At 35.1% G+C, this 26,194-nt stretch overlaps 2 protein-coding genes across 7 annotated transcripts in view; both read right to left on the bottom strand.

Annotated features, from left to right (window-relative positions):
- The window catches only part of STYX (serine/threonine/tyrosine interacting protein), a 68,055-nt gene extending 59,748 nt beyond the window's left edge, over positions 1-8,307 (bottom strand). For 2 of the 3 annotated variants that reach the window (XR_013993294.1, XM_081047620.1), the window contains exons 1-2: positions 7,858-8,307; positions 234-266 (exon numbers count right to left, since the gene is read on the bottom strand). Coding sequence is in view for 2 of the 3 variants with exons in the window: in XM_081047620.1 (XP_080903746.1) it covers positions 234-266; positions 7,858-7,914 (90 nt within the window). In the remaining variant the exon portion in view is untranslated. The remainder of the gene's footprint in view (positions 1-233; positions 267-7,857) is intronic. The other variant, XM_081047621.1, reaches the window with a different exon arrangement.
- A 526-nt stretch (positions 8,308-8,833) lies between these two features.
- On the bottom strand, positions 8,834-25,802 carry PSMC6 (proteasome 26S subunit, ATPase 6). 4 transcript variants are annotated; one of them, XR_013993456.1, is made up of 15 exons: positions 25,667-25,801; positions 24,592-24,671; positions 24,466-24,505; positions 24,170-24,222; positions 22,194-22,261; positions 21,832-21,946; positions 20,362-20,449; positions 18,643-18,704; positions 18,433-18,556; positions 18,010-18,071; positions 16,489-16,609; positions 16,262-16,342; positions 13,149-13,220; positions 10,920-11,026; positions 9,088-10,671 (listed from the first exon to the last, which is right to left on the bottom strand). XR_013993456.1 is itself a non-coding variant. In XM_081050019.1 (14 exons), the coding sequence occupies exons 1-14, from the start codon at positions 25,791-25,793 to the stop codon at positions 10,553-10,555; spliced, it is 1,212 nt and encodes a 403-aa protein (XP_080906145.1). In that variant the 5' UTR covers positions 25,794-25,802; the 3' UTR covers positions 8,834-10,552. The 4 variants fall into 4 exon arrangements, 3 of the variants coding, with proteins under 3 accessions (XP_080906145.1, XP_080906143.1, XP_080906144.1); XM_081050019.1 differs by lacking the exon at positions 10,920-11,026 and having other exon boundaries at positions 8,834-10,671; positions 25,667-25,802; XM_081050017.1 differs by lacking the exons at positions 10,920-11,026; positions 16,262-16,342 and having other exon boundaries at positions 9,087-10,671.
- Between the last annotated feature and the right edge of the window lie 392 nt (positions 25,803-26,194).

Raw genomic sequence — 26,194 nt, 5'->3', positions numbered from 1 at the left:
TGTCCCTGGTTCTAATCTAAGGAAGGAAGAAAGGCAACAGTTCATTTCCCATCTTTTTAAGACACACAATTAACCTTAAATATGTTAATATTTAAAACACTTAGTGATGAACCTACAGATATGAGTCAACAGATGAGTCACAAAGGATTCAAAACCTTTGTGAAATTAGGTTATTTAAATATGATAATAGTAGTAATATGGGTTGACTTGAGTAAATAAAAAGATGACAATACCTGCATCTCTCGTCTCATAGGGTAGGTCCACTCCTTAAAAATGAGAGGAACACACAAGAATAAAAGTAAGTAACATTATGAAAAAAGTCATCAAATTAAAGATTAAAGATGTGACATTCAAGTGTGTGGATTTTTAAAAAGCACATTTTAAGAATATTCTATAAAAACAGCAGATTCAATTGGCTTCACAAACACCTGAAAATTTAAGTGACAAGAAACAAATAACTGGACTTCCAAAATTATGATTATGTTACCTCATACAATAGATATAATAGTTCATTAATTATAAGAATAGATATTCCAAAAGTTTCTCCCCCAAATAATCCTCCAAACAGAGATGTTAACTAGATTTTGTCATTCATGCCAACTCAAATCAACTGGCGGTAGATAGCTGTAGAGAAAGACTATATAGAAGGAAAGAGCGCTGTGATCAATGAGCAATATCTGAGAGGGATGAAAGAAGAATGGTATGTGACAGGTATTTGCTATCCCTGATCTAAACTGCCAGATGCTTATCAAACATATCTTACTTTGGCTTAAGATTCTGTCTCGTTCACTTCTCTTTAAAGATACATTTCAAGAATACCATAGATTTCATTCTGTCTTTGGAATGCAGACCAAGATAAAGAAGTTGTAAAGTAATGCAAAATGCCAATGGCAAAAGACAAAATATTTTAAAAGCTGGGAAAAGAAATAAGCAGTTACAATAAATTGATATGAAGAATCAAATGTAGCACAGACAGTCCTAAATTGTGAATGGATTGCATTCCAAGTTTCTACCTTGATTACTTAAAACTCAGAAATATAAATAGTAATTAGCTTTCTTAAGTTAAAACTAGAAGTTTCTTTTTTTAAACTTTTCATTTTGAAATAATTTTAGGATTATAAAAAAGTTGCAAAAATCATAGAAGAAATTCCCTTTACCTTTTACCCAGATTCTACAAGTCAGAAAAGTATTTTTAACACTTAAGGTATAAATGTTATACACTTGTAATAAAAAAGAAAACTCCTGATAGTCAATGATAGTCAGCAGGTATTCTTTTAAAAAGAAAAAAAAATAGTTTTTATTTTTAATCTTGAAAAACGTGTTTCAGCAATGCAGAAGTAGACTATAAATCCTGAGAAACTATAAAGATAAAATATATTTTAAAAAATTATCTTTAAATGAACAGGTGAACTAACAAGCGAATTTTGTCACTACAGATTAGTTTTGCCTATTTTTGAACTTCATATAAATGGACTCACACAGCAGAACTATTTTGCATCTGGCTTCTTTCATTCAACTCATGCTGTGTATATTGGTAGTTTGTTCCTTTAAATGCAATACATATATCCAACAGAAGACTTGTATCCAAAATATATAAATACACATCAACAATAAAGTAGTGACCCAATTTTTAAAGTGGGCAAAGACATCACACTATGGAAGATATAAATGACCAATAGCACATAAAAAGATTACATAATCAGTCATTAGGGAAATTCAAATTAAAACCACAAGATATGGTGTTTCCCAAAAATAAGACCAGGTCTTCTATTAATTTTTGCTCCAAAAGACGCATTAGAACTGACTGTCCAGCTAGGTTTTATTTTCAAGGAAACACAGTCACCCCAAATAACCCAAATGTTTTTCCATGATATATTCATACAATGAAATAGTACTTAGCAATAAAAAACAATCAACTTCTCATAAACACAATAGATGTATTTCATAGACATTATCAATAAAAGAAGCCATAAACAGTCAATTTTGTATAATTCCATTTACATGAAGTTACAGCAATCATATTTGTTGCCTATTGTGGGATAAGGTAGGGATTGCCTAGAAATGGTATAAAATAACTCTATGTTGGTAGAAATGGTCTGTATCTTGACAGGAGCAGTTCCACTGGTATATAATTATCAAAACTGACTGAATCACACACTTAATATCCATGCATTACACTCAATGTAAATTTTATTTCTATTAAAAAAGGGAGCATCCTAACACAAAAGACAGACTACATACAAAGGAAAGACAACATATAAAGACAATTGAACTGACTCTGACTTCTCAAATGAAAGAACGAAAGCCAGAAGATAGGTACATACATTCAAAATGGTGAAATAAATCACTGTTAACCTAGAGGCTCAGAACATCATCTTTCAAGAACAAGAATGAAATAAGACAATTCCATACAAAAACAATGACCAGCAGACTCTTATTAAAGGAACTTCTAAAAGATGTTCTTTGAAGAAAAGGCACTACTGTTTATTTTACTTTTCTACGAGTATTTTAGACACAGAAAGCCAACTTCGACTGCAAGTAGTCTGACTCCAAGTCCATTCTCTTAATCACTAAACTATACAGGCTGGCTCTCAATGTAAGAAGGAACTATTATGGCAATATACCTTACACTTATCAATATTTAAACAAATATTATTTAAACAATTTTTAAAGTTAATATTTAAGTATTGCCCGCATAAAATGATTAATTTATGGGGATTAATAGAATAGAAATGAAGTACATAATTTCCAAGCCAGTAGAGGGGAAAATGTGATTAAAGAAATTGTACAAACTGAATGTTTACCTGCTTCTTTAACTTACCAATATGTTATAATCTTTTTATACTGAAAAGCTTTTAAAGAACTTAGGCCAAAGACTGTCATTTTAATCATGTTACTCCTAACATTGAGCATAATGCCTGCCATAGAATAAGTACACAACAGGTGTGCATTTCAGAGATCAATGGCATTAGATTCTATGGAACTTTTTTTCCTTTTCTTTTAAAGAACAGATTCTTGAGAAGTCTAAAAGTCAGCCTTATCTTCCTGAAGCAACTTGTCAGAGCTGTGAGAAAGAAGAAAAATGATTAAAGGAATGTGTACTTTTGAGTTTATCTAAAATGAAATCTCTAAATTGTACATGATGAAAGAAGAAAAACAGTAAAACATACGTATGGAAATGGTGTACATATATTTCAGGGAATACATGGCAATATGCCAGAAGGCACACTCAAAGCCATAGGATAAACATGTGCTTCTTTCTGGAACACCAATTTTACCAAAATGCTTTTTAGTATTTTCACTGGCCACTAATGAAACATTTTTATATGAGATCAAATATGAACATATGGGAGAGAATGCAAAATGTACCTGAATTTTTAAGTGAAACAAGAGGCTTCAAAGAAATTTTGAGCTTCCCATAAGGTTGTATGCAATAGAATGTGAAGAACTGTAGCTATATTTATGTAAGAAAGATATTACAGGAGTAAAACGCAAGTTACATAGTAGTAGACAATAAAAATTATTCCTATTCACAGGACTGATCAGCACATAGCTTCTTCTAGTGAGCATCAGGACTTGCTGTAATAAGTATGGATCCTTTGAAATCTCGAAAGCTTTCTCTCACAGAAAATTTCATTTAGAATTAACTATTCCTGGTGCTAGGTTCCTGTTCTCAAGCGTCTTCCCTCTTTGTTGCCCTAGCCCTGATTACTACCTACCTGTGTACCTACAGAACAAATCTTAAACTTTCTTAGTCTACCAATCCTGCTAATGCTTTCAGCCTACTAAATCAAGATTTTAAACGTCGTTCACACTCAGTCTTGCTCTACCAGACAACCATGTGTCGGAACATGTCTCTCATAACAAAGTCTTGCCTGTATCACAAGCTTAATCTTAGCCTTCCCATGCTGCTCCTAAAATGCATCACTTTAGAGATGGTATTATTAATAGGGCACACTTCCAACATAACTACTCTATTGTGAGCTACTATTGTAGTTCATTATTATAGAATCAAATTCCCAAACTTTGATGATTAGCCAAGCAGTCCAACTACATTTTCAAACCAAAGCAAGCCAGCTAAGCCGAAATATCCCGAGCCAAAGCATGGTGTGAAACACACCATGCTTCTGATAAAAATTAATTCACAAGAGAAAAATCCTTCAATCATCAATGATAGAAGGTACCACATATTTAAACGTTTTTCAGCCTCTCTCCTTCCTTCTCATACAAATGCAGTTACATAATCTATAAAATTGTACTTAGGGGGTAGAAAAAAGTGTTATAAAAATGTGCAAAGACCAATAAATAACTAAATGCACTGAAGAATATATGACGAATGGACCAAAGGACATAGGCTATAACCACGAAGTAAGTAAAAACTTAATTCTTATCATTAGATGGGTTAGGTGGGTTGAAACACATAATTTTTAGAAATGCCAAGGTAGATTACAAATTTTACATAGGCTGGGGGAAGCAGCTGGGGCGAGAGGGTGGAAATGATCAGAATTCTATACCTGAGCTGGGACATTTCACAAAACAGAAAAATTAGTATTATAGTCTCTCTCCTCCAAAAAAATGTAAACTCTCCAAAATAAGTTCTTTCTTTTTAGCTCCCAGCCCTAGCTCAAGCTTTGCCTAAACCAAAGGACCAAAGGAGACGTTCACTCAAAAATAAGAGGGTTGGGAGGCTTATGAAAAGGCAAAGAGACATTTAAGTAAGATGCTTCTAAATAAGTTATTCTTAAACCTGGCTGCCATTAGAATTACCTGGCTCCATCTCAGATCAATTAAATCAGAATAGGTGATGGTGGACCCAGGCAAGGCAATTTTTTTAAAAGCTCCTTGGATGATTCTACTCTACAGTCAGGTTTTAAAAAGCACAATTCTAAATGTAAAGGAGCTAGGAAAGGGATGCTCAGTCAGATATATTAAGCAATTCCTATTTTTGATTCTGTACTACGGGAATCAAAAGATAGAGGAAAATAGGGGTAAAACTTACGTTGCTGAACTACAACTGAAATAAATTATATGTCACATTCTATCTGAAAATAAAACATTAATTTTAGAATTATAAAACCAAGAGCCCTAACTATGCAACCAGTTTGTTTGAAAATTGGTACTGTAAGCTCCTTTTTCTTCCTCACATCTAAAAATACTATCATCTTCCCACAAGTAAGACTCTACTATCAAAACTGTTAAACAGAAAACTACAGGCTGAAAATGGTGTCACTCATGCTGAAAGACCATGATACCAAACCTAGATTTAATACCTGATCTAACTGCAGCTTCCACCTCTCCCAGAAACACAATCTTAATCAGTCTGCAATCTCCTGATCAACACTAATACAGTAATCTGCCTGATAAGAACCTGCCTTCCCCTACGGGAAGGTGTCCTGGCCTGAAATAACCCACTCTTTCATTTTCTTAATCCATTTTGTACAACTCATCAGTTGCCTTCTAGTTGCTAGACGGGATGCTGCCCTATTCATGAACCACTTAATTAATTAGATCTTTAAATTTGAACTTGGAATAATATTCTTATAGAGATGATAGGATCATCAAGCTATCATAGCTTGAACACATCAATCATTAAGAGCATTCATTACTTTACTACTTGAATTCCACTTTTACGAAAGCAAGATTTGGATTGTAATTTAGCTTTCCATTAGTGCTTCCTATGTGGAAGAGACTGCTGGCTGGTCGCCCCAACTATGTTTAAGACCATTTGACACTTAACATATCTCATTGGAAATTAGAAAATTAACACTGTTTTATTAGTCAGTCTATCATGACTAACTATATGGCCTATTTAATGGTTATTTTTATATTTTTGCCTGCATAAAAAGCACTCATCGTCTTCTGTGGAAATGTTCCTATGGTTTTGGTGGGAAGGCTACCAATGATAAACTTCACTACCTTAGCTAAGGAAGCAGGTATATGACCTAGGCCTGGGCCCTTCATTATATTCACCCCTTCCTGGCTATGGTGACTGATCCAAAGGATGGGCCCATGACCTGAGTGCTCTAGATTTTAAACACTGAAGCTTGAAGAGAGGTGCTTTTTTCCTTAATGTACAGACTCCATAAGAGTGTGAACCTAGAGCAGACGATGGCCAAACTCCATACCAGTGGAAAAGCCCAAGAAAAAGTAGAGACCTTGAGATAAAGCAGAGACAAGCACTCATGAGAGGCAGAGGCAGTTCTGATGCTTTATTATACTGTCTAGTCGAGTCACCGAGCTGCACCCCTAGCTTTCTGGATTTAGTTACTTCCTTCCTTTTTGCTGAAGCTAGTATGAGTTTTGCAACAAAAAGAGAAGAAACATGCAATGCTATGAAATGGGGAACAAATTGGCTTTCAGTAGATAATATTTGTATCATTATCTACTAGGGTTTTAAGCATTAGTATTCTATCCCTCACAAGAAAGAAGCTATATTCCCAGTAATATTTTATAACTTTTGCAGGGGTAAGACATATTATACACACAATAAAAGAATAAATGTCAAGCCTGTAAACATTTTAAATTAGAACTTTTAAGATTGGAGCAGTGAAGCATTGAGTTGTATTAAAAAGAACAATTAATTAAAAATCATCAGAACAAAGTTCTCACTGCAGCTTGTGCTACTGTGTTACCTTGGCACATCACTTATTCTCAGTAAGCTACAACTTCTTCACCTGAAAACTGGGAGTGCTCTACATTATTCCATTGCTTCCAGTGTTGAAATTACTGAATAATTTTGCAAATATAGAACACACTCATTTTTCTATATTAAACAAAGAACAAAGTATACGTTTATTTTTTAACTAACGTATATTCAACTGTTTCTCCCTATTCGAGTTTACTCCGAAAACATATGCAAGTCTCAAGGAACACTACCACAAGCAAAAAGATCCCCTCCAAACGAAAAAAAATGAGAACCCCAAATGAAGATCCTGTTATAATGAATATTTGTTATAAATTGAATGGTCTCTTAAAAATAGAGCTTTCTTTTCCAATTAATTTTAAGACATTCAAAACTAGAAATTTTGTGTTTTTTTTCTTGATCCTGCTAAAGCATAACTGAGTATTCTTGGCCTAATACTAATTTAGACTTTAGAAAATTCTCATTTAGTCGTCTGCAATACCCTGAAGTATTTTAAACTTGCAATAGAGAAAACGCCATAAAAATGTTAAGACAGGAAAGAAGTAAGGTGGGTTAAAAAGAACCCCAAATTAGAAATCAGGAGACCCAAGTTATAAAGAATTTTCTCACTAACTTCCTTCCAAAAGGCAAGATTTCTGACTTACGTTTTCAGATTCGAATGAGCTAGCTTTGTGACATTTTATTCTGGTCATAACTTTGCCTCAAAACAACAAACACCACCCCTCAAAAACAAAACCACCACTCTGGGAAACTTTTCGAAGGCACATTTGGAAGTTCTGGCCACGGGTCTGTTCCACATGGGGGCCCGTGTGTTCCACAAGTGAATCAATGACAGCAAAGATACCCCTCAAACTGAGATGAAAACTATTACCCTCGTGTTGCTGACAATCAAAGGGGAACCTTACTCCAAGTCGTCCACGCGGACCTAGCGGGAAAAGGGCTGCTTTTTGCTGTCTCTTTAAATTAAGAGACCAGACTCGGACTCAGACCCAGTCCCTCCGCCGACGCCTCGGGAGGGGAAGAGGAACTCTGGGGGAGGGTTAAGAGCCGACACCCCCCGGAGCGGGACGCCCCACCCCGAGGTCCCGGGACGCCCTCCAGAGGCAAGGGGGCGCCTGTAGAGCTAGAGGCTTCGACGGTTGGGGCCTGGGGTCGCTTCCCGGCCGAGGAGGCACAGGGGAGGCCTGTGCGTGGCGGACACCGGGCCGACTCACCTCAGCGTCTTCTTTGCACTGTGGCAGAGAGGGGAACTCCAGCTTCACGTCCTCCATGATCCCGGCCGGCGGGCTGGTGGGTGGGGTGGGAGTAGGAGTTATTCGCCAGCCCGACCCTCGGGCTGGCAGTGGCGGTGAAAGGAAGGAGGGCCGGTGGACCCGAGGGCTGACGGACGGGCAGCGAGCTTACAACTAACACAGGCAGACCAAAAGGTCCCAGCGACTCCGGCGGCGGCGGCGACAGCGAGGATGAGGAACGTTGGGCGGCTCATACCCGGCCGCCATGCTACTGCTGTCTCCCTCCCCTCCGAGTCTCCGCGCCCCTCAGGCCGCCCAGGCTCGGGCACAAGCACGAGCGCTACAACCGTCTCCCCTCCTACCCCCCGCCCTCACCACGCCACCCCAGCCAATCCCAACCCACGCTCGCCTTTGGCCCGCCCCTCCCCCCCCGCGGCCGCCAGGTGTCAGCGCGCCGCCGCCCCGCCCCTTCGCGAGAGCGCAGACGCAAGGGGTGTGGCCTCGGAGGCGCCTCGGCCGGAGCTCACAGGTTGTGGCGGGGGTGGGACTGCAGTAGGAGGGAGGGAACGACTGAAGGTCCTGGGAAAGACGGTGGGACAATCCAAACCAGTTCTGCCCTTGCCAGACAGACGCAAATCTCCTTTGGCATAAGAATGGGCAAAACGTAATAGCCACGAGTGTTGGCATCCAAAAGGAAGACCATAGTTTCCTCTCAGAATCCTGCACAATCTGTGGTGAGGCTATAAGCAAAGGAGTGATAAGTGAAGCGTTCATCTTAAAATTATGTTATGCTACACAGAACATGAAACACGCATCACTTTTAAGCAAATTGAAACGGTGGACTTAGGTATATGACAACTAGAAAATCTCAAGAAATGGCAAATAGAAAAACTAAGAAATAGAAACGGAATCGATCGCTTACTCAATAACGTACATAATACTAAAGAGAGATCTCTTTAATTCGAAATTTATTAATATTTCAACATGTTAAACTATATGGCTTTAAGTATCTTTTAAAATTGAGTCAGAGTTAATACTATGTTGTTAATAAAGTTTAGGTATATATATTCTCTGGGCGTAGGGAGATATTATTATCCTTTTTGTTTTTAAAACTGATGAGGAAAATCAAGCTTAAAAGTGAAAGCACCCACACTTAAACATTAAAGGTTTGTACACCAAACTGATTCTTGAAAAAATAACCACCAGCAAAGTGAACAGGCAATTGAGTCATTTATTAAAGTCATTTGCAAATTACAATGGGAAAGTAAAAAAAAAAAATCACATGGATATTTTACATAGACACCCCCCACAAACACACACAAACATCCTATTACTTTTATGTTGTCACATTTATGAAATGCACTGCCAACATATATAGAAATGGAACTGTTCAATAACTTGAGTATTAGATGGCTTGCTTAGAGTGAACCATTTTTTCTACCACTATGTAATCTGTTCTCTATCTTTTAAAGTTATAGAAAGGGCACACTATACTCTGTTAGTAAGTTTTTAATTTGAAGAATGATTTTACAATTACCCAGGTAATATATTGTTTGTTTTTCAGTGTTTATGAAACTGAAGTCGTTTCTTTTTAATAACACCTTTATTTTAATAAGATAATCTCAATTGATGCCCAATGATGATTTCCTATTGTAACTGTTAAAACTTTAATTGCCACGATATGAGAAAAAGAATTGTGTATAGGTAACAGAACTTTTGTTTTGAACATTTCTGACATCAACATTCCCTACATCAGACACTCTTTAGTCTGGTATCCATAGATACCTATAGAGTTCATGAGTGTGCTTGGGAAATAATAAATCTCCTTAACTTTTAGTAAGTGCAAAATTATACATATGTATGTATGGGTTTTTCTGGGAAGAGGGTCCCGACCTTAATATTCTCAAAAGGGAACTATCATCTCACATAACTTAAGAAAACCAAGTCACATTTATTAGCAAATATTACTTTCAATCATAATCTAAAAAAAGATTATGGATGCGTATGTATTATTTCAAGTAACTATTATACAGCCTAATCACAGTAGGTGAAGAGTAAATAAAGACTTTCTGGAAAGAGGAATATATAGATGTAGACATATAGACACACCTATATTATATACAACACAGATGGTATATATGCTGTTATGAAAACAGTGTGGGTACTGTTTTAAAATAAAACTTAAAAGCGACTATCTAAATACAACTTCACCGTGGTTATTAGTTTACTTACTAAAGAACCGAAAGGACTATAGTCAATGTATTCTTACAAAAGACAAGAATATATGTAGAACTGAATCAAACAGATTTTATTCAACTTTTTTAGGATGAGGAAAACAAATGATATAAAATAAGTCATAAGAAATGCTCTTTTAAACTACTATCTTAAATCATTTCAATGTTTTACAAAATGCTCACACAGCAAATACGAAAAGCTACAACATACTCTTCTTTTATAACTTCTGCTGTCATAAATGCAACATTAACAAATATACAAATTTCTTCTATACCAATCTTAAAAGTAGAATTACTGAATTACTAATTCTTTGATGTTATTCATACACATTTATTCATATGCCTTTAATAAGATCATTGCCAATACATACATTATTTTTCTTAACTTTATTTTTATATTAAGCCAATGTCTGTCATGCATCTATCAAAATCCTTACAGTAAATTACACAGGTTTGTAGTCCAATTTAGACTCTAGTTTCTTAGAATCAGCCACTTTTCTGACTGCTTTCATGAAGTCTTCCTGTACTACAAAATCATGATCAGCACGAATAGCAAACATACCTGTGGAGAACAAAACATGACTGCTACATATAATATGTGAATTATTTATCATAAGAAACTAAACAACGTAATTCCATAGAGTAAATGTGAAGGAACCTAGATTTACTATTTCTGAATCAGTAATTCTGGTTTGTTAAAAATCACTATCATTGTTCAATAAATTCCCATATCTATTGTGAGCATTATTTTCCAAAAGAAAAGCTAGAAAACAGTAAGACAATTAACTAAATATTTAAAATCCAGCTTACACAGTCTCTGTATCCAATGGCATCTTGGAAAAAAACAAACCAAATCCAACTATCAACAAAATATACAGTTTAGGCAGTAGTTTCTTAATTCCACAGGCAGCAATTCCCTGGAAGGAAGGAGCACGTATATGGTTTGGGAAAATACAAAACACTTCCAGTTCTCTTGATAGCTGTTACTTGTTAATAATCAAAAGTTAAGGAGTAGGAAATTTTAAAAAGCCACCAGAGAGCTTTAACAAAATTCAGTGCCATTATTTACATATTAAAATTACCCTATTTATGTACAAATTGACTTTCATAGTCAACTATCACAATTCAATTTTTTCTTTCAAGTTTTTGACAAATTACTTGTAAAATACTAATTGACAAAGGGATAAGAGTTTTTAGTTTGTGTGTTTTCTTTTTAACATTCTGTAGTTGTATAATGGACGTAGGTCCCAGGTTTGGAGAGGATCCTGTATTTCATGAAAAGCTAAAACTGGTAAGTTATCACTATCTACTAATTAAATGAATCTTACTAATATTTTCATTAAGGATCTGCTTATATTGCTTTTTCACTTATGTAAACTGAGTGGGTTTGAGTAGAAAAGTTCAAGGGATACTTCCTATCTTCCCTTTCAAGATTTCTAATTATAAGGGTCTTGAAAATAGCCACTCTATGTTGTCCTCAGAAATCAGGTGAATGGAAATGACTTTTAATACTGAAGCTTTAAAACTTGTTTAGAAGGCTACTACTAAGTTAGGTAAGTTATTTTTCCGAACCTTGTACATATGACTGTTTCCAAATCATTGTTTAGTGAATGAGGGAGTCTGAGATACATTCTGATCCAAAAATTATGAAAATCTCTGGATTTGCATGGAAAAGACAACTATAACTGAATCTAGTGTGTTTTTACTTACAGAAAGATGTTAACAAAAAAGGCTTGACATATAATGAAAAGAAAACCAAAGAATTTCAGTATTGTCTCCAGATGTGAATGCTCCACCCAGTTAAAAAGCTAAAATTAGAATCCACACAGAAGTTATATAGCTCTTTATTGGAAATAGCTAAAAATAAATTTTTTTTAACATGTGAAAAATAAGGAGACTCATAATTTAATGGCATCAGCCTTTAAGATTATGACACTCTTTTTTAGGATTTCAATTTCACTAAAGCAATCTTTAGATAATAATTTAGCCCAGTGTAGATTTTGGAAAAAATAATGTCATAAATTACTCCAAGTAGTTCAAGCTACATGACAGTATAGTCTTAATATTTTTCTTCGCTAATAAGTCTTTGGGAGCATGACTTACTCTAGTACTGAGTTTCTAGACCTGCAGATCTTTTGATTCAGATACTGAGTCACAGTATGCCCACAAAGATATTCCTATGGAAAAGCCATGCCTGAGGAGCCTCTTTAAATGCTATCTGTTGAATTTACAAGAAATGTTAATATAAGGCTAAAGGTGATACAAAAAAAAAGAGGGAATCACAGATTGTAACACTGTAGAAATTAATTTTTTCCATTTTGAGATTCTGTGTAAAGGACAAAGATTAAATGACCCTGGGCTTTAAAGAAGCCTCTTGGTACCAGAAATAAAAATAGAATCACACAACCCACAGAGAAAATTATATTAAAAAACTATTACATTTTACACAAGTTGCATGATCTCAAATTCAGAGATCAATATTTCAAAGCTTACTGCTGACAGATTAGTAGCAGGAAACACATCATCCACTTTGCAGGCGATTCCTGTGGTGCTGACCCAATCTCCTTCCAGCCACAGGTATGGTAAAGTTCTGTATAGTCTTGGCCTTACTTCGGGGCTCAGTCTCCTATCACATGCATGTCTTTGCACATTATGCTCTAAGGCATCCAGAATGCTAAGGAGCTAACACACCCAAGGGTAAATCTTATCTAAGGGGAGATGAGAGCTGGTAAACAAATGCCAGTCTCCCATATTTCAGCCGGGTAATCCTAAAAGGCATTTCTGTGTTTCTCTGAGGGTCTCATAAGAAATCAATTCCCCTTACCTAGAGCAGCTAACTCAATGGTGCAGCCTTATAATTGCTTTCCCTTTTTCAATCTCAGTTGCCCCATTCTCTCCTGTGTCTTGGAATCATTCCCCAAAAAACAATTACCCAAATCTTTGCAAAGCCCAGGCTTTGCTTTTGGACACACTCAACACATTTTTAGCAAATTAAACAAATCAAATCAATAGCAAAAATTGTACCTAAAAAAACCATACCTGCTTCAGTACAAACATTTCTCAGGTCGGCTCCATTAAAGCCATCTGAAAGCTTCACAATTGCTTCATAATCTGTTTAGGAAAAAATACTGGAAGTTAGGGGGGAAAAAAGACCTTTTCTTGACTTATGTACAAATGGAAAATTTAAACTGAAGAGCTTGCTTTGAATTCGATCACCAGGCATCATCTGTTATCATTTCACAATTATTAACAACCAGAAACTCTACTTCTGCTAAGTAAACCAGCACTAAGCAGAAATAAACATACTTTTAAAACTTTAAAATCAAGAAATATCTGTCAATCTATAACTCATTAAACTGTGACCAGATCTTTAATTTGAATAAACGTAGGCATTCAAAACCAACTGTAATCACAATGGAATTTACTCACATAAGCCAAATATAAAATATACCAAATATAGTCAGCAGACATAATTTTATCATATGGAATTTTCAGATGCTAAAGCAAGCTTTGGGTAGCATTTATGGTTTTTGTACAAGCTCTAAGTGGTGAGGTATCAGATCTATGATAACAGTGATTATAAAGTGACCTTTGTATCCACAAGACAGACTTAAAATGCAGAACTGTTGGTTTGGGGTAGCAGTTACGGACTTGATATAGAACAGGGAGAGAAATAAAAGGCAGAGCAGGCTACTACAATGTGAGTAACTGATGAGAAATCCTTTGTCAGGCAATCTATTGAAGGCAATCTAGAGTATGTCAATCTTTATTAGAAACCACAAAGGTAATTGTTAGCCTTCATTCAGGTTCAAATTAATTGTAAACTTCCTGAGAGCAGGGATTCCAAAGGTTAACATAATATCTGGCACCTAGCAAAAGTTCAGTATTGGAAGAAACCTATAAATTGACATTTTTATTTCAGCTCAATCTTTCCAGCTCAAAACTCTTACATAAGCAATAAGAAAATTAGTGAGAGGCGATAACCAAATATTTGTAATTATTTTGGACCATTAACTTCTACAAGGTTTTTAGAGCTGCTCAGTAATTATACTAGATTCCCATCTTCACTCTGAACTTGCTTTCTATTTCACTTAGAAAATAAAAGCATTCAGAAGAAAAATTCTACAAGTTCCTGCCATATTTGAGAATCTGTCATCATCAGCATCCATATATTCTGCCTTCCCTCCTATTCTATGCTCATAGACAAGGCTAACCCCTTTTCAAGGAAAGTGCACTATAAATTTCTCACTCTCCTAGATCATTCCCATCAGCATAAAGAGAATTGTAAGTTCTCTATCTTGAAGAAAACTGCCCCAAATTCTCATCTCCATTTCTGCTACATCTCCATTTCTGCTACATCTCCATTTCTTCTCTTCTCCCCTTTGCTATAGACCTCCTTGAAAGAAATGTCTAAACTCAATGCCTCTCCTCCCAATCTCTCTGAAACACATTTAAAGTAGACTTTCATTCCCACCACTCCGAAGAAATTGCTTTTGATAAGGTCGACAATGGTCTCCACCTGGTAAAACCAAAGGTCCATTCTCAGAACTCTTTTTATCTGACCCACTGTCAGCATTTGACAGAGAATTAATCCCTCCTTATAACAATTTCTTCATTTATATTCCAGGACACCACTAGCTCCTGATTCTACTCCTACCTTCTCCATCTCTGATGGTTCTTCATCTCAACTTCTTAATGCCAGAATTATCTCAGCTCACTTTTTGAGACTCTTCTCTACCCACATTCACTTCCTCAGAAATCTCATCTAACCTCAAGACTTTAAAAATATTTTTATACTATTATCCATTTATGTCTCCAGACCACAACAATGAACTATTGATGCATACACAACTACTAATCAACATCTTTATTTGGATATCTAATTGGCATCTCAAATGCTAATTAAAACCTAACCTTTAAAAACCTAATCTTTCCAGTCTTCCTGTATTTTTACTGATGGAAACTCCATCTTTATAGTTGTCTGAGTCAAAAACGTTAAGTTTTCCCTACTTCTCTTTAGCTCACATCCCACATCCAATTCATTACCAAGTCACCTCTATTTTCAAAATATATCCCAAATCTCATTATCTTAAAACACTGCTACCACCTCGGACCATGCCACCACCACCTTTGCCTGGATCACTGAAATAACCTAACTGATCATCTTGCTTGTCCCTCTTCATGCAGCCAGAATGTTTTTTAACATAAGTGAATTTCAAGATATTTACAGATGAAATGATATAATGTTGAGATTTTCTTTTTAAAAATACAGACGGAAGGTAAGGGGTGGGAGAGATTAAAGATGAAACATGACTGGCCAAGAGTTCATAATTATTGAGGCTGGGGGATGAGAACCTAGGATTAGAAGTTCATTATATTTTATCTCTATGTTTATGTATTTCTAGTTTTCTATAATAAAAAGTTAAAAATAACAAAAAGTAGGATCATATCATTCCTTTGCTCACAATCCTCCAATGGCATCTGTGTCATTATAAATAAAAAACAAAGTTCATACATGATGGCCTCAGTAAGGCTCTACACACTCTGGTCCCCATTACTGCTATGATTTCACTTGTTATTATTGTCCCATTTACTCTGCCACAGGCACTGTGGCCTCTTCGCTGCTCCTAGAATGTTCCAGGCACGCACCTGCTTCAAAGTTCTTACTTGCTGCTCCCCCTGCATGATTTCCTCCAAATATTCGTATCTAGTTTCTTCATCTTTTCAGGTCATTGCTTAAAAATCACCTTCTTGATAAGTCCTTCCCCATGCTTCCCTCTCCCCACCTCCACTTATATATTCATTCATTCATGCCTACTCCTGGCATTACCTAGTCCCCTTTTCTTGCTTTATTTTACTCCACAGCACATATCACCATCTAATATGTTATGTATTTTACTCACTTTATCTGTCTTTCCTAACAAGAATGTAAGTTCTATAAAGGGAGGAATTCATCAGTTTTGTTCATTGCTATGTGCCGAACACTTAGAACATTCCTAGCATAGAGCTGATGCTCAATAACTATCAGCCAAATTTAAAACCACCATGTTTGCTGAATTTAAAACCAGATTTGACAGACTATCAATGATATCCAACATCATTTTGCTTAATTTACCAAATGCAAATACATATAAAATAGGTTATTTCCTTACCTATTTCACCATGCTTTGTAATGGGACCTGCATGGATTTTCAATATATCTAATCTTGCTTGTTCGTTTGGTAAATCAATATCTGAAAACAAGAAATTATAAAAAATTCTTTTGCAGTCAGTTTCTTGTTTGTTTTCTTAAATAAAGTAGGGGGTGAGGAGAACATATGGAAAGACAACTGAACATAGACAAAGGGAAATGGACAGCAGGTAAAGAAACTCAACTCACGTATTTTTCTATCTAATCTTCCCGGACGAAGCAAAGCAGGATCTAGTGTATCTGGTCGGTTTGTAGCCATTATCATTTTAACTCTGTGTAGAGTATCAAATCCATCCATTTGATTCAGTAACTAAAAATATATTTGTAAATAAAAATCATAAACAGATTTTACAAAACATCCCAACCATTAAAAAATACATAGCACACTCTTTATATGCCTAATACCATGAAATGTATTGCCTATACATAGCTACGTAGTGATGAAACTGTCAGAATGATCATTTTATGAAATCCTACTTTTTTCTCTCTCTTATATAAAGGGATATACTTTCCATCCTCAAAGTTCCAAGAGTATTTAACTATTTACCTTTTGATAGCTATTAGGTAGTTTTAATAGTGTGAAGGTTTTCATCTGGTCAAGAATTATGTGGATCTGGTTTCCAAGTTTTCTTCATACCATTAATTACTTTTAAAAAAAACCCTAATAACAAAATCTACTGTATAAAATGTTTATGGCATGCTGGCATAAAATTTACATTGGGATATCCAGACATAATTATTCTTCTATAAATTTGATAATAAGTCCATTATCTTTTCAAATAATTCTACTATACATAGAAATGAGTCCACATATGTCCTTTGATTCCTAAAGTTTTCTGAGTCAATGTTGAAAAAGCTAACCGCATTCAACAAAATCTTTAAAATATAGCTAGCCTGACATGTCTATTTCTTTCCCAAAGTATCCATTAGCTGATAACATATCAGTTACATGAATAAAACTAGTATCTGCATTTTTAAAAATACCTCAGTTTAAGGACTAACAGACTCTACAACTAATTTTAAAACACTATATCTTCTGAGCAAATCAGTGTAATTATGAAAAGTAATTTTCAAATATCCATTCTTAGACAAAACTGGACACTACATTATCTATGCTACCCAGCTCCTATTTGTAGAAATGGGAAAATATATTTGGGATCTTGCCATCACCTTCACAGAATTTGGAGGGGAGAAAGGCTTTATGTACATTCTAATATCCCATCATCCACCTTTTTCCATTATAAAAACTATTTTAGTTTCCTCACATTCTCAGCAATAAAGCAAGAGGAAAGTGTTAGTGATTTTTAGAGCAGCCTCTTACATAATTATAAGTCATTTATTGCCACCAGTTTTAATATGTCCTTTACTCATAAAATGTCTTAACTAAAATTAGTGCAAGATCACATTCACCATATAAGTTACACAATATACAATTTAAACATCTGAATGGCTGTCTGTTCAAAAGACATAGAAAAGCAGAGCTATACATCAAATAGGAATTTTGTAGATACCCGTTATTTTCTGTACTCATTTTCTTACTCAAGATTGTGGTGGAGAATTGTGTTAATTCCCGTCAATATTTTCAAATTTCATACTTAAGTGTATTCTTCATTTAAACCATTCTACATATTTGACTGTCAAATATCCAACGTTCACTTCTTTATTCAATAAATGCTGATTTCTTTATAAATCCCATTTATCAAATCTTACCTCCATTAAAGTTCTCTGAATCTCTCTATCAGCTGAAGTACCCTCAGAAAACCGACGACCACCTAAAATAGTGATATGGTAACTCATATGCATTACTTTTTCCCTCTATAACTATCACTTAAGAAAAGAGAATATGACAGTTTCTAGGGTTAAAAACATTAAGATAAAAATTAAATAGTAAGAATTCTATCCGACAAAGTTAATGATTTTGGTATAACATTTATTATTTTGTCAACGTCAAAGGTTATGTATTAAAATTGGTAAATCTTCATTAAGAATTTTTTTTAAATATCCAATTCATTTTGCGACTTTATACAAGTTGCAATTGGAGGAGGTAAGAAAAACGTTCTTTTAGATTTTTAAAAAATTTCCTAATGCTTTCAATAAAATCTTAAAATAAATTTTAGAAGGTGTTACTCTTACCAATAGCATCTATTTCATCCATAAAAATAATGCATGGTTGATGGTCTCTGGCATAATTAAACATTTCTCTGATCAAACGAGCACTTTCACCAATATACTTGTCTACAATAGAACTAGATACAACCTGATTAAAGGAAAAACATTAAGGTAAACATAAATAATTCAAATAAAATTTAACTTCAACACCTACTCAAAGAATCTTCTCTTTACCTTTAAGAAATTGCAGTCCAGCTGGCTAGCAACAGCTCGTGCCAAGAGTGTTTTTCCTGTACCTAGGAATGACAAAAGAAGTCCTAATTAAATGGAAAGTAAAACAAACTTTCAAAAGCCTTTTAAAGATGTAATTCTTTAGACAGTAAATTTTGCAAAGCAGAAGCTAAATCCTAAACAGAATTTCCATTGAAAATTCCAAACCACTTCTACTTTTAATACTAAAATTTAAAATTTTATTCAATATCCCTTGTAATTTTATTTAAAGCACACTGAGTAAAATAACCTTAGAAATATATCAAACCCTATTTACTAATAGACTACAATGGAAACTTGTTACATTAAAATCCATTGGTCTATTGTGCACACTAAATGGACCTTTTACCCATACGAGATATCGTATATCAAGTATTGGTTATTTAGAAACTATTGGTTCATTGAGTTATGAAAATGTTTGAAATGTTGGTATTTTTCATTATACAATTAAAAAATGATATTTGTTAATATCACCACCAATCCCATCTTTTTAAGTATTGACATATTAGAAAGCTGCTGTCAAGCTCATAGTGCCAGATTTAAGTTTACAAAAACTATAATTTTTGCTTGAAAGCTCAAATTTTACCACTGGCTACAGATGGTGCCAGTTTTTCCTTTAACATTACAGGCTAACTTGATTCATTTTTTAAAAATGTGTACCAGATAACCAATAATCAATCTGAATAACCAATAACCAGTCTGATAACCACAGATTATCTCTAAATTGTTCTTTCAAGTAAATCAAGTATTCTGTGAAAAGCAGCTAATTCAGCTAGCAACTCTAATAATTGAACAAGACTTAACTATCCTAGTCAATATGCAACAGAAGTACTTTAGATGTCTTTTCTATTTCATCATACAGAATAAAGATGTTATTCAAGGATCAATATTCAACAAAATTAGTAATTTTTACTGCTTCACCAAGGACATTTTAAAAACTGGCATTTTTTTTCTACTACTATAAGTGTGAGTGGTCAAGAACACAATGACCAATGCTACCACTCCATGCCATTGTCTTAAGTGATTCATACTATGGCATGAGCAGTTTCACCCATATTGCTTTTGCACCATCAACACAGATGCCAACTCACTGAAAAAGATAAATAATATTTTGGTACTATGAAAGTAAGTTTTGACCTTGCAGACTCCCTGAAAGTGTCTCATGGACACCCTAACGTCCGTGAACCACACAGGACCATTATACTTGAATCATATGGCACATTAAGATATACAGTAGTCACTTGAACAACATGGGTTTGAACTGCATGGGTCCACTAATATGCAGATTTTTTTCAATAAATACTGTTTTCAATCCACCATTGGGAGTCTGCACATACAGAGGGCCGACTGTATACAGTGATTTATGCCATTTTATGACTTAAGCATCCATGTATTCTGGTATCTGCAGGGGTCCTGGAGCCAATCCCCAACGATACCAAAGGTAGTTACATTTTGGGGGAGTCAAACATGTGTGGATTTTTCAACTTGTTCAAAGGTCAACTGTATATCCTATGAGGCACAAGAGAAATAAGCACGCTGAGAGAATACTAGACACAACTCTTCTATCCCTTTCTTACTCTGACCAGAGTGGACATTGGAACTGCTTACTTCAAATTTCCATCTTATTTTTTTATTCCTTAATTCATTATTTCATTAGTGGGGCAGACATAATTTAATACCGACCTGGTGGTCCATATAGTAAGCAGCCTTTTGGAGGTATTATTCCTACACGCTGGAATAATTCTGGGTTTGTAAGAGGTAATTCTATCACCTAGAAAAGAAGTTGCATGGTTTTTAAACAGTTAGTAAAGATTTTGATTACTTTCAAATATTTTAAGTAAAATATCAGCATAGTTAGGTATACACATTGTAATTCATAATAGATATACGTAGTATTCCATGTTATGTAAAATCATTTATATTAGAGGGTTTTCTTCAGGTAGATTTAAAATATCTCTCATATCTAAAAATTTTCAAATAGTATTTTTAGATTAACTAATTAAAAAGTGTGTGGCTATTTTAACAAACCACACACTTGACGAGAGTGATCATTACACAGGCATATAACTTGTCAAAACACATTTGAATTATACACTTTAAACCTGCATTTTATTGACTATAAAGTATACCTCAGTATAAAAATTATACTATAAAAAAAATCATTTCAGCAAAGATAAATCAAAAGATTTATACTATTTTGCATTTGGGAATACAACACAAAATAATTATGAAATGGGGATATTTTGTTAAATTATAATTGTTACTAACAGAAAAGGTATATAAAATTTTCATGTGTTGGCATTTTGTCATAGCAGCCTTGAAAGAATCACATACTCTGCTCTCAATGTCCTAAGGCTGATTCAAGGAAAGAAAACTGGAGAATAGAAAAATTGAGGCTATGAATGCCCAACTTAAAATCCTTATAGTACCAGGAATCTGTATCTTTAATAACAGAAAATTTAACGTATTAAACTCTGAAAACTACTGGCTTAGGGCTTAAATCAGATGATGTAAACCATTCTGACTATCCTCATTCATTCATAAATATTTCCATCATAAATTAGGATGAAATCAATAGGACAATAAATTTGCTTTAAAGAGAATAATTAAAAGCCACCTGTGCTGTGAAACAAGTTTATCCTGATTAGATTCTTCACTTAACAGTGTAAAAGATTTAAGCCACCCAAAAGCCAGTATTTTTCTTAAATGGCAGGAAACAGCTCCATCAAAACAAAATATTTAAGGCACAGGTAAGTTACTCTACTATATGGGTGGGAAGTTCACACCTATAGGGATATGGGGAGAACTACATTACACACATTATTCAAAAGTGCTCTGATCTAAGTAACATATAATAATCAAAATCACAGATGGCATGGGCATTAGATTATATCAATTATTCTTAATTTTTCCCTCTTTGTCAAAAAGAGCAGAATTTTTTTAAACACGATGTTACCTACAAATTAACAAACACCTGTAATTTTCACAGCTGGAAATTCAGTACTATTCTCATCTCAGCAAGAATATTAAATGTATCATTTTCAGTAACCACTCTTTGGATAAAGTAGTTTTTCATCCTCTTTCTCCCTTCATGAATTTTAAAACCAATATTATTTATTATTAAATTCTGAAAACAAAGCATCAACTACCAACCTCTCTTAATTCCCGAATCTGTTCTGACAGCCCTCCAATTTCAGAATAAGAAACATTCCCAGGGTCTTCATGAGACATGTTGTAAACTAGTGGATCCACCTCTCTTGGCAAATATCTGTAATGATAAGGTATGTGTATTTTTGTTTTAAAAGTTGTATTTTCTCTCAGCCTACAAACAAAAGTTTAAATGACTCACTTATGTAAGCACCTACATGTGATTTTATAAAAACATGTTTAAATTATTAGGAATTAGTAAAAGGGGCAAAGTGGCAAAATATTCAGTAGTAAAAGACCCATATATTTTGGATAAAATCTTCCCTCTGTGAAAATAAAGATAAACTGAAACAGAATAAGAGACCTACCTCATGATAGTTAGTGTAGTCATATCCAAAGCAACTCTTGTTCCTGGTTTCAGCTTACTTTTGTCAAGCTAATTTTATAAAACAAAAGGAGTTAAATAAACACTTAAAAAGGGGAATAACACTCAAAGAAGAGTATTATTATTTATAAGCCAAATAATCATCGTTAACCTTCAGAGAGAACATTAGTATTAGATTATAAACACCATGCCAACAGAAGAGTATAAAAGTTGTAATTCAAAGTTATTTTCATCTGCCCCCTAAAAGAATGCCCTTTTGTACATTCTCACTCAGTATGAAATGTGAAAATCAATCACTAATACACAAAGTTTGAGGTGGTAATGGCTTTGTTTATGAAGAAGGAATGGACTTTAGTGTTTTACTTTCAAAGGCTTACTTTTTAATATAGTTTTGCTCATTATTTTGATTCAGGCACTATATATAGTACAGTGACTTCTGCAATTAATACCAAAACATTTATACAGAAATCTGTTAAGTGAACATTTTGGAAGAAGGAAAGGGAAGCATTTTAAAGTTGTGCCCATTAGATTTATTTTCAAAACTATAGCTTTTGGGGAAATTGTGTTACTTGATCATAGGAGATAAGGGGGAAATGCACTGTTTCCCCTTAGAGATCTTTATTAAAATGCTAAAAACAAAACAAAACAAAGCAGAAAAACAGCAGCCATCATTCATGCCTTTGCTATATGCCAGACACTATGCTAAATACATTACATTATACATTAGGTTGAATCATACTGAACAAATTGCTGACATATTTAGGCAGAATAACTTATTTGGCTAGAATTGGAGAAAAACTATCCAATAGATTCACTTCACACTCAGGATGTTATTTTTCAAAAATAAAATTACCTTTCTCCATAGTTTAAAAAACTGCTTGCCAATACAATTTCAGAATCACACAAATTGCTAACCACTTTCCACAGAATTTTTCAAAGAGCTCTAAATTTAGGACTTAGTGCCAATTAAAATGAAGTAGAAACAAGCAAAATACTAGGTTAACATAATGGATTACGCTAAAAAAAATTAACTGTGAGGTATTTGAAAAAGAGCTAAACAGAGATCAATGTGAAGCTATTTCAACATTTACATCTATAGAAAATATATACTCTGGTTTTTCTAATGTTTTCCAGTTTTCGAATACTCCCTTGCCCTCATACAACTATGAATTATCTTAGAAATGCCAACTTTTGGCATCCAGAGGGCCCTGAAAGGAACATAAAAGTCCTTTGTCAGACTAGGCATCTAATATTTTGATTTAGAAAATGTCATCTCACAGCTGTGCTAGGCAAAAATCCTAAGACTAGAATTAGTCCCTGGGTTAAATTCTATTCTACAGCCATACTATGTTAATGTTTTAAAACCTGAACCTGATACAACAAATACTTGAAAAAAGCTATTCCCAATAAATGTATAACTATGTTCCAAAAACACTTCCTAAAAATAGGGTAGAACATAAATTTGCTTCAGAGGTTACTAAATGATTCAAAGCCATGTGTTGGTATTTTTGATGACTACAAAATGAAATGTGGAGTCATTTCAATTTGCCTATTCTAATCTAAATGAACTCATAAAAAACAAACTTAGTACAGTGAAGTCTGTAAGTAACATTTTGGAATGTTTACATATAAAACTTAAGTGATTGATAGGGTAGAATCTTTTTAAGTTCCCTTCAAAAAACACATGAAAATAAAATGGTCCAAAAAATTTTCTAGTTCTAAAAGTCTTTGATTTTGAAGTGTATAGAGCTGACTGAGGCAAGTTGATACAGTAGAAAGTAAAGAATATCAGGAGTCAAATCCCATGTTTGAGTTTAGGCTTTGCTAATAGTTATATCTGAACAAATCACCCTTGGGAGTTATGGGCATAATGCCTAATCTGCTTACTTCAAGAATGAAATAACTGATATGAAAGTGCTTTTGTCAATTATACAGCGCTATACAGATGTAAAATGTTACCTGTCGACGACATCCCACAACATATCTTGGTCCATTTGTAGCTTTAACAATGACTAGAGAAAGAAAATGAAAGAACAAATTGAAAAATATTAATTAAAAAATAAATATACCCACATCAATGGCAGGTTGAGTTTTATTTCTGTCCTCCAAGGAGACAATACATAGTTGAAAGAAAACTTAAGTCTATGCAAAAATAGCATCTACTTTCACTATTGTCATTAGAATAATAAGCATTTCAAAAGTTGGTCGTGGGAGGGAGTCTGCTTTTTTTCTTATCAGCAATCTAATCCACTTACATTTTTCTTCAGTTAATTGCTTAAGTACTTCACCCACAATCTACGAAAGAAAGAAAAAAGCATTACTTTTTGCCAACAGCTAAAAAACAAAGCAATTACCATCATACACCAAACTCCATTACCTACCTGCCCAACACTTTGTAGGGCCTTCAGATCATTTTCAGACTTTTCATACTGCTTGGTAAGTTCTTTCAATTGTTCCCTTACTGAAATAATATAATTTGAACATTTTTAATTAAACAATAATCTCAGTGAGTTTCAGTTACTAAGTCTCACTTTACTTGTTTAGTCTATTTCACTTTACATATATTTTATCCATTGTACCAAACCACAAAAATAAATAACAGCTGTTAGTAGGTGACACGTTTAAAAAAAGAAATGTTACAAAGCATCATCTTTTTATTTTCTTAATCGGCAATACTCAGTTGTTCAAGGACATTTTAGGTTACATATTTAACAGATATTGACACTATGGCACTTCTGGATTTGCGCCTACAAATCCAAATGATAAAAATTGGACACTTTTTCACCTATCCATATAGATTATTACTTTCTGTCTTTCTGCCCTAAATACGGTCAACAGGTGCAGTGCTCCGCAGAATTACATGGTTATGGTCTTCCTTTATTTAATTAAACCACTCAGGTTTCTCAGTGAAGGTGCACTATGAGAAAATGTAAGTGCGCTTTTAGCTCAGGAGATTAAGGGAAACTTGTGTGCCTGACAGACGACAACTCAAAACGTGAGAAAAGAGGAAGCGGGTTATTATGACCGATGGATTCCTTCTCACCCTCCGTGTCCTGCTTTCCACTCCCCTCACAGGTCAACTCCCCGGGTCTCATCTCTTGCCTGAGCTTGCCTGAGACTCATGCCTCTTCCCTTCTCCGGGATTCTGCAAATACGGTCCTCCTTCACCCCACCCTGGAAAACAGCCCTGGCCCATTTCTTCCCCACGTGTCCTCCAGTCCTCTCATTTCCGTCTCAAAACTGGGGATGTTCTGTCATATGCACCAGACTGGGCCATTTCCACGCCCGAAGAAACTCTGCTACCCAATCTCAGGGCGGGATGACAAAGCGCCTTGTCCTCCGACCGAGGCCTTCCCATCTCAGGGTTCGGTGCCGGGCTAGGCCAAAGGCCTCCGCTTTGTCAAAGACAGAAGCGGGTCCAGGCACGAGACTATGTGGAAAGAAAGGTGCACTCACACTCCTTCAGACGGCCGTCAATCTCCTTGTGCTCCAGCAGCTTCTTGCGGTAGTCCTGTAGCGCCTTATCTCTAGGGTCCGCCATGATGAGAAGCCGTCGCTCATAGGGGATGCCGGGAATGGCCATGGCGGCCAGGGCGGGGAAAGAGGTGGGGCGAGAGAGGAGAGCCTCCCTGGAAAGGCGGGTTCGTGAACGACCCCGCCCCTTCCGGTTGGCCCCGCCTCTCTATCCACCTCTCCGACTTCGGAGTCTTCCACCTAGAACGCTGGTGTGCACAAAAGGCCTCCGACCACACTGTCCCCTGCAGGTTGGGCTGGGTAAAGCATGGTGCTGTAATCCTTATCTCCTGAGAGGCCTCGGTATTCTTAAATCACTGCTGCCCTGGAACCATGAAAGACTTGGTAATAAACCGAGATGGGAGTGAAGTACGGAATGTGCAATTTTTATATATACAGCTTCGATGGACTATCAGTATAACACAGTATTAGTCAAGATCTCCGTGTACAAAAGCAGTAGGCTATTTCATT

The sequence above is a fragment of the Rhinolophus hipposideros genome, assembly GCF_964194185.1.
Source record: "Rhinolophus hipposideros genome assembly, chromosome: 5".
NCBI lineage: Eukaryota > Metazoa > Chordata > Mammalia > Chiroptera > Rhinolophidae > Rhinolophus > Rhinolophus hipposideros.
Note: the sequence above shows the minus strand (reverse complement) of the source record. Positions and strands in the feature narration are given on the sequence as shown.